General features: G+C 36.1%; 1 protein-coding gene and 1 long non-coding RNA gene across 2 annotated transcripts in view; both read right to left on the reverse strand.

The window, feature by feature from the left end:
* Nucleotides 1-424, reverse strand: part of LOC107672991 (uncharacterized) — a 1,585-nt gene extending 1,161 nt beyond the window's left edge. The window contains exon 1 of the long non-coding RNA XR_001632363.1: nt 359-424. This is a non-coding gene — a long non-coding RNA (uncharacterized LOC107672991). The remainder of the gene's footprint in view (nt 1-358) is intronic.
* Nucleotides 1-9,078, reverse strand: part of LOC107672959 (ras-interacting protein 1-like) — an 18,784-nt gene that overhangs the window by 4,560 nt on the left and 5,146 nt on the right. The window contains exons 3-9 of the mRNA XM_016466345.1: nt 7,523-7,971; nt 5,643-5,903; nt 5,313-5,536; nt 4,083-4,244; nt 3,465-3,669; nt 1,641-1,705; nt 359-399 (exon numbers count right to left, since the gene is read on the reverse strand). Coding sequence (XP_016321831.1) covers nt 359-399; nt 1,641-1,705; nt 3,465-3,669; nt 4,083-4,244; nt 5,313-5,536; nt 5,643-5,903; nt 7,523-7,971 — 1,407 coding nt within the window. The remainder of the gene's footprint in view (nt 1-358; nt 400-1,640; nt 1,706-3,464; nt 3,670-4,082; nt 4,245-5,312; nt 5,537-5,642; nt 5,904-7,522; nt 7,972-9,078) is intronic.

Raw genomic sequence — 9,078 nt, forward strand, 5'->3', positions numbered from 1 at the left:
CATATATATATATATACATATATATATATATATATATACACACACACACACACACACAGTTAAATGAATTAAATATATAATATACAATACAAATGACTATTTCTATATAGTAAGCTATTATATAATTACATGAAGTTGTTATATAATTCTATAATTTCTTTAAATAGAAAGTATATTCTAGCATGCATGCATGCACAGGCATTTCACAGTAAAGGATTATTTAAAGAATGGCAAAACACAAGTTCAATGCTGAGTAAGGTGAGAGGAATTTGCTGTTTACAGGCCTGTCACTGAGCAACAATGTTTGAACAGTGTATACAGATCTAGTACAGCATGGAGAGGTAGTGCAGGTTCTTACTTTTGTGTTGGATGTTTGTCACCGAACTCTTTAATTTTGTCCTGAAAGATGAATAATGGAACAGACAGGGAGAGAGAGAGAGAGAGAGAGAGAGAGAGAGAGAGAGAGAGATTAAAGCAGACTCGGATGAATGCATGGGCGGGAGTGTTTGGCTGATGTGTCCGGACAATGACAGCACATTTTCCAAACGGGTGGAAATGACATCAGTCAACCTCTGTTTACAAACTACGGTGAAATTCCAGTGAAATCCCATCTGTGTCTGCAGCTGTGGCTCCTCAACCACAGCTTCACAGTGCAGAGAGAGAGTCCATTTTAAAACACTCTCAGATAAACTATTAGTGTTTGTTGTGTGTTTTAACTGTTAGTCCAGTTTTATCTCTGCAGTGGTTTGACAAAACATCAAAGTGGGCAGAAGAAGTGTTAAGAACAGTGACAGCCTGTTCAAATCATGTCATGTTCATTATCACCTTTGTAGTCCAATTGCTGTCTCAGTGCTGTTATATAACAGCCCAGCCCTGTACTTTACTTAACTCCTAATAAAGGTTGTGGCTTTACACTTCATGATTTCATGATGTTTCATATTCAAACTATTCTGCCCCATTAGTAAAACTCGAGCAACTCTTCATCAACACAAATAAAATAAAATCTAATCACTTTATTATCACACCAAACCAGACATAATTTTCTTTTATTTCATTTTATGGATATAATTTAGCATGACTATCATTAATATTACTAAAATAACTATTATTACAGTGATTCACTTAAAAACAAATCTGGAAATGTACTTTAAGACCCAGAAGTATTTGTCATAATTGCATTTAGTTTGGTATTGGTTTGATAGGCAGACATTTGATAGGATGAAAATGACAAAACATAAATACTTTCCTTAGAAAAAAAAATGTGTTAAGCCTTTAATTAAAAAAAGTACAAGAGTAATGTTTTAATTGTTAAAATAATAATTATTTAATTATTAAACCAATATATTTTGCTTATCATATATATATATATATTTATTTATTTATTTATTTATTTTAACACTTTAGTATAGGGACCAATTCTCACTATTAACTAGGTGTGTATTAGCATGCCTATTATTAACATATTGGCTGTTTATTAGTACTTATAAAGCACATATTCTGCATGACCATGTTCTACATCCCTAATCCTACCCAATACCTAAACTTATCAACTACCCTACTAACTACTAATAAGCAGCAAATTTGGAGTTTATTGAGGCAAAAGTCGTAGTTAATGGTTTGTTAATAGCAGGTTTTAGGACTGCTTCCCTATAAAGTGGAGCTCCATTAAGAGTGACAGGTCCTCCTCTGAATGGATGTGCCAAGGCTGAAGAAGAAGAACCAGAAGTATAATTGCAGACAGTATTGGGCAAGCTACTCAAAACATGTAGCTAGCTAAGCTGGCAACCACCATACAGAAAAAAATCAGCTGAGCTAAACTAAAAGCTGAAAAAGTGGTAGCACTAGAAACTATATGGTAGCTTGCTATATATTTAAAATACTTAATATTTTTTAATAAATATGATATATTATAATAGTCAGCTGTAATCTTATCCAATATTCTATGTGTTTATATAAAATTGTACAGGCCTGTGGTATTTGCTACTCCAATATACTTTAGCAATACCACAGTACTACAGTGGTACACAATCCAAAAATACACAGAAACGCTGTGTTATTCAAGTGCTTTTGTGTACTGTTTTGATAGTTTTTTTTGTTTTGGTAAATGTATTCACCTTCACAAACATGTGTAAGTGCTGAATTCAATAATGGCATTCTTTGCTGCAAACAATGTACGCTAGCATAACAATAGGATTAGCATGTTTTGTTGTTAGTAGTGATCTTTTTGTTGTACGCGTTATGTCACTTATATTACACAACTTTCAGAGTTATCTGATTGCTGTTCTTACACTACGTATTTGTCTAAAACAAAACAAATTGCACACTACAGGTCTAGATGTTTAACCTGCTAAATCTCTTTTGGGCATCAGCTACACATCGGCACTTCTTTCAAACTGAGTCTTTGAAAATTCAAACATATAGTGATTGGCACTCATGTGCAACTCACTCATAGCACCGGTTTGCCTCCAATTTTGGACTGTCCAAAATTCTGAAAATCAGAGCTAAAATCATGAAGTGTGTGGGTGGTATTAGCAGGTTAGATATCAAGACCTGTCTGCGTTCCAAGTCATGTAGTGGGAAATTTATTTTGACTGGAATTGATAGATAGTTGTGAAAAGAACAGCAATCCACGACTGAAAATCATGTCGTGTGTGAGCGACATTATCCTGTTGGTGTTTTGTTGAGTGAGAAACCTCACCGATTTTTCATTCCAACGACTTCCATTCATATGGATGCTAATGCGGGGGATGGGAAACGCAAGCTTGTGCGAATTTCGCTGCTTTCCAAAGTTGAAGTTTGGTGAACTAGTATCGTTGAATTTTTTGCTAATTTTTTTCACATGAAGAAGTGTGACCAACAGAAAACCTGTGTGGACTCCGAATTAAAACTTTAAATCCACAGAAGTTCAGCGAAACGAGTAAATTTCATATATTTACATTTTGGATATATTGTATGTTGAATTAAGTTTTTAGAAAAGATGAATTTGACATCATATTATGACCACTGCCGTGTAAAGCCTAGTACAGGGGTTCTCAACTCCACTTTCCTGCAGAGTTTAGCTCCAACTTTGATCAAACTCACCTGGCTGTAAATTTCTAGTAAGCCTGAAGACTGATTCTTTTTTTTTCATGATTCCCAAAAGAATTATGTTCGCAAGTCATGTTTTAAAACAGCCTAGAGAGCAAGACGAACATACGACTTGCACACAGAAATATCATCAGTTAAAAAGTTGCCGAGTTTGTCAGCTCTCTTTAATCAATAAAATTGCAGTTCAATTACAGTATAGCATTTCTCCACATCAGTACTGTCCGTTCCTGTTTTATCGCAAATGTTTGAAATCCTTGGTGCTGCATTATTCAATGTGAATGTGAAAACCGAAAGCAGAGCCCATTTGCAACAAACCCCTTGAGTTTTGTTTTGTGTATGCATTAGTCTTATCTGTCTTTGCTTTGGTGTCATGGTACCTTGACCGCGTGGTTGCTCTGGGATGGCCGTGTCTCTTCTGATCAGGAGGTGTCGGACAAGCAGGTCAGGGGCTGAGAGGTAAGTGTCCACTTTTAGAGGCCTCTTCCCCTTCCTCTCTCTCTCCCTGTCCATCTCACGCTCCCGGAATGTTGGCTTCCGCCCAAAAACATGTGTGTGACCCGCCATTATGTACAACACGAAGTCCTAAACAAATAATAAGCAAGAGAGTGAGAGGGTTAGAAGGAGACTGGCGAAGACAGAGAGTGGAAAAAAGCTGTTATGATCTTCATTGTGGTCTTTACTCCAATCTGTGCAATCTCCTATCTTAAGTCGCAGAAATACAGCGGCGATAAGGAATGAAGAGTGTTACAGTTTTCAACAATGTGTGCTTCTGTGAGGTCATTGTGCAGAGATGGAGATGTAGACACAGCATGCTTGTGTTGGTATTGTCCGGCCCCCGTGTGTATATAGAACCTCTGTATGGCTGTTTTGTGCTGCGTGTTCAATGGCCATTCCACTCAAAGGTATGAAAGCACTGATGGTATGTTGTGATTAGAGCAATACAGGTATGATGTCATGGGATGGCTGTAAGATAAGTGAGATGATGCATGTCTAGCCTTGCTCTGGTCATAGCCTTGCAGTAACAGGAAGTAAGGCCGATCTGTCGGTGGAAGGATCAGACTCTGCGACATCACTTCCAGGTCACAGGTGTCTTTCTCTTCTTCTGCTGCCCGAGTGCGCCTGTCTGTCTCACCTCCACCACTTCTTGACCCAGTGACCTGACAAAGCAGAGACAAGATAGTACTGTGAATGGATTACATGCCTTTACTGTATAATGGCACAAACATGCATTAAATTGACTTTATGTTGTTTAATTTAGTATTAGGGACATGTAGTGGGGATATATATTATAGAGCTTAACAATAAGGATGTGAGAGAGTTCCAGTGCCAGTTGACAGAGCTGTCATTTGATCTATTGAGCCAGCGCTCAATTGAGCCAGTTTCCTCTGCATGTCAACTTTTTAAAATTATTAGCTTGGTAAAATAATCTAGCTGGCTAACACAGATGAGTTTTTGTGGAAATTGTAATAATGACATGGAAGCAGCAGTTGCTATCTTGAGTTTTTCTTTATTATTATTATTTAGCTATTATTTCTTTTTTTTTTGTGTAAAACTTGTGAAAAATGTGTAGTAAATAATATTTTTTAAATAATTAAAAATAAGTTTTACATATTATAAATATTATACATTTTAAATACTTCTAAATATAATACTCCAAGATTTCATATATATTTAAAAAAAAAAAATTTTTTAATTTTATTTACAATGTGTCAATTCTGCTTGTCAACTTTTAGTTAGGTAAATGATCTAGCTGGCTAACAAGGCTTTGTCAAATTTGTAATAATTACTTAATGATAGTCTTAGTAGCTTCAGTGAAAATAAGTTTTAAAAAGTTATCAGTAAACTTGTGACAAATGTGTAGTAAATTATATATTTTTATAATTTCAAAATAAACATTTACTTTAAATATTAAATAAGTTAATATTCAACTATCATAAATATACATATTGAAATACTTCTAAAAATTATTTTATGATTTTATAAATATATATTTTTTAAATATATAAATATATATGATGTAAAATAAATACATTATTCATTCATTTATTTATTTAATTTTATTATTATTATTTATTTTTTAAACAAGTGAATGCGTTGGAAGGAGAAGTAGAAATCTGAACTACTAGCCCAAAAAAATCCTTATTGTTGGGCCCTGTGTTATCAATTCGATTTCACATTATTGAGGTTGTGATGTATTGCAAACTTGGTCTGTTTCTTTATTTTACCTCTCCTCCTTCAGTTGCTATCATGCTCACTGTGTTCTTTCTGTCCTGTCCATTTGGGGCATTGCCAGAACGCCGAGGTTCATTGCTCACATTGCCCTGACGACGTCTTAGACTCAGGTTAATATCACTAATACTCCTCCTCAGTTCTGTGTTCCGGCCTCGATGACCTCGTTCTTCTTCTGGACCGCCCCCAGAGGACATGTGGCTCCGCCTCCAACGGACTCCTGTTACCACAGTAGTGTTTTCCCACAAATTAATTGTCACCCAGGTTAATACACTTTTAAAATGTCTATATAAATAACAAATGTGTAAATATAAAGATGGTTCAACCTTGATAGCTCTCTCCATCCCTCTCTCTCTCTCTTTCCTTCTCTTTCTCCTCCCTCTCATATTCATCAAGGCGCTGGATCTCAAACCGTCGTTCAAAACCATCCTTCGGCCTCCACATATCTACTAGCTGTAAGGGGCATTCCCAGGAGGCCACGCTCCTTCGGCATTCAGTTTGCCATTTAATGGCTCCATCTGGCTGCTGAATGGGCTTTCCAATGACATCACATAACAGGAAGTCCTCGGGGAAATATTTCTGGAGAGCTAGCCAGGTGAACAGGAAGTTGGGATATTCAGAAGCCAATGATACAATGAGCGAGTAAAGCCTAATTTCCTACATCTAATCTGTGATGGCTTCACTCAGAATGCACATTTGATTATTTGCAGCTTGCTTTTGATGTTTTATTTTTCATACATTGCAAGATATTGGATTGATGAACCCAATATGCAGGCCAATATGAAACTTCCATCATTATTTACTCACCCTCATGTCATTCCAAATGTGGCTGTACTGTATTTCTGAAGAATCTTATCGTAGTTCTTTCTAAACAACAACTATTCAAACCACAAAAGCACCATAAAAGTGATTCATATTACAGATCATGTGCTTTATTCCAGCCTATTGAGGCCATAACTTTTTTTGTGAGGAACAGACTGAAATATACACTACCGCTCCAAAGTTTGGAATTAGTAAAAAAATTTTTAGAAGAAATTAATACTTTTATTCAGCAAGGATGCATTTAATTTATTAAAAGTGACAGTATACATTTTTACATTGTTACAAAAGTTTTCTATTTCAAATAAATGCTTTTGAACTTTCTATTCATCAAAGAATCCTGAATAAAATGTATTTCATGGTTTCCACAGAAATATTAAGCATCACAACTGTTTTTAATATTGATAATTATAATAATAATAATAATAATTAAAAAAAAACTCTTGAGCATCAAATTGGCATATTATAATGATTTCTGATGAGTGTGACACCCATTTAAAATACTGTATATTAAAATTCAAAAGTTATTCAAAAGTTATTATTAAAAAGTTATTTTAATGTTAAATTGTAATAATATTTCACAATATTAATGTTTTACTGTATTTTTATAAAATAAATGCAGCCTTAGTGAGCATAAGAGACTCTTTTTTTTCTTTCAAAATAAAAAAAATCTTGATTACAAGACATGGAAGGACATGTCATTTTGGATTTAGTCACATCAACACTGGCATATCATGTCCATTTTTGGACCTGAAAGAGGTTCATAAATGAGATTTCAGCAGAGATTGAATATCAGTAAATAATGACAAAAATATTTTTCATGATATCTGTGACTAAACTATATTTCAATACGTTCTTTACGCAAAACTGGATTCAGAAGACTTAGGGCACAAGTGTTAAAGGGTTAGTTAAGCCAAAAATGAAAATTCTGTCATCATTTACTCACCCTCATGTAATTTCAACCCTGTATGACATTCTTTCATCTCTGGAGTGCAACAGAAGATATTTTGAAGAATGTAGGTAAACAAACAGTTGATGGTAGCCATTGACTTCCTTTTTTTTTTTTTTGTCCATACTATGAAAGCCAGTGGGACTCAAAACCATTATCCAACATTCATCAAAATTTCTTCTTTGGTATTGCAGAGAAGAAAGAAAGTTATACAGGTTTAGAGCGACATAAGGGTGAGTAAATGATGACAGATTTTTCATTTTTCGGTGGACTATGGCTTTAAAGACACACTTTGATTATATCTTGATGGTGCTTTTGTGCTTTTTTGGATTTTGACTGCTGTGACCACTGAGTAAATGATGCATAATTTTTACAAACTCACACATTAGTGATTGCTAGACTAACTTGATGGGTTCACCATTACAGGGAAAGAAATACCTGTGTCTTCGCTCTCGTTCTCTCTTTCTCTCTCAGTGTAGCGGGTGATGACCTGCTGAATGAGCTGGCGGGAAGTGGAGTGCATGTTTGCCAGCAGACTCCGATAGTTAGCTCCACTAGACAGGGCATCTCCATAGATCTTGACTAGCCCAGGGGCATTAGAGGAAGCGGGAGGCAGGTAGTGATGTGATGACGAGGTGGCAGAATGTACCCATATTTCCCTCTCACGTTCTCCAATGGCACGGTCTCGGTCGCTGTTGGACCGGCCTCTCAGGAAAAGGTGAGACAGCCGCTTGGCCCGGGACTGCTGATTGGCGGGGCGAGGGCGGAGGAAGGCTGGAGAAGGGGATGGAGAGGGTGGGGCAAGAGAAGGGGTGGAGTGAGAGAGGGAGGAAGGGACTGATGATGGGGCCTCGGGAAGGGAAGCGGCATCTGAGCTAGTTGTGGACCTGATTAGACGAAAGCAACAGGAAGGAGGTGATATACAAATCATATATTGTATATCACATATTAATCTGTCTACGTAGTACAGTTTGTACAGTAAAACGTCCATGTTTATGTCATACATGCAGATCTTTCCATAATGTTCCCCCATTGCTTGGAAAGAGAAATGTTAGTAACAGTTAGATCTATGACACTCAGTTTGTTTGTCCAGATCAATTAATTTATTAAAAAACAAGATTAACAGTGCAATTCATTATACAATAACTTGAATACATTTTATGATGAACATGTTCTAATGTCTGAATTAAAATGTATTTTAATATTTTTTAAATTAAAGTTTTTTTAAATGTCAGGGTGGTACATCTGTACTGATATCATAATGAAGAAAAAGAATGAAATGATTGAAAAGAGAACCTAATTGAGTAGTTTGGCATAATCTTTTCTTATTATTTATAAAAGTAGTGATTTAACATAAAAAAGACTTGGCACAACCAACACGCAAGCAAGCACACAAATGAACAAATAAGTAAAAGAATATATATATCATAATATTGTTGTTATAATCTCTCTTATTTTTAGTCTGCAAGGGTCAGAATAAGGTCAGTAAGTAAAATCAATTTTTATGTATCAACCTTATTGAACTAGATTGTGTCACAGTTTAAGTCTCTTAAAATATCAGATAATTTGTTGTTGTTGGTTTTTTTGCCTTTTTTTTTTTTTTGCAAAAGGTTAGGCAAGCTCATTTCTAGTTGTAAAATGTCATACAACATATATTATATATGTCAGGGTTCTGGACTATCTGTGTGCGTTTTGCTCCCCGTGACCCAGTTTTTCCTCGTGTTAATTTGTTTCCAGCTGTCTCTATTTTGTCCCTCGTTATCCAGTGTTTAAAAGTCCTAGTCTGTTCAGTTTGTGTTTGTCAGGTCTACTCGTTCTCTACCTCAGCCTACCATCATTACGGTGAAAGCTCCACGGGTCTGCCATCCTCTAGCGTCGCCATGGCTGGAGAATCCTTCACCTCCGCCTCCAGCCTCCGAGGCCCGGACTCCGCCTCGGCACGTAGGCCCAGCGGCTCCACCTCGGCTCCTAGCTCCCTCGCCTCCACCGTCCCC

The sequence above is a fragment of the Sinocyclocheilus anshuiensis genome, unplaced genomic scaffold (assembly GCF_001515605.1).
Source record: "Sinocyclocheilus anshuiensis isolate Anshui unplaced genomic scaffold, SAMN03320099.WGS_v1.1 scaffold248, whole genome shotgun sequence".
In the NCBI taxonomy this organism is placed as follows: Eukaryota; Metazoa; Chordata; class Actinopteri; order Cypriniformes; family Cyprinidae; genus Sinocyclocheilus; species Sinocyclocheilus anshuiensis.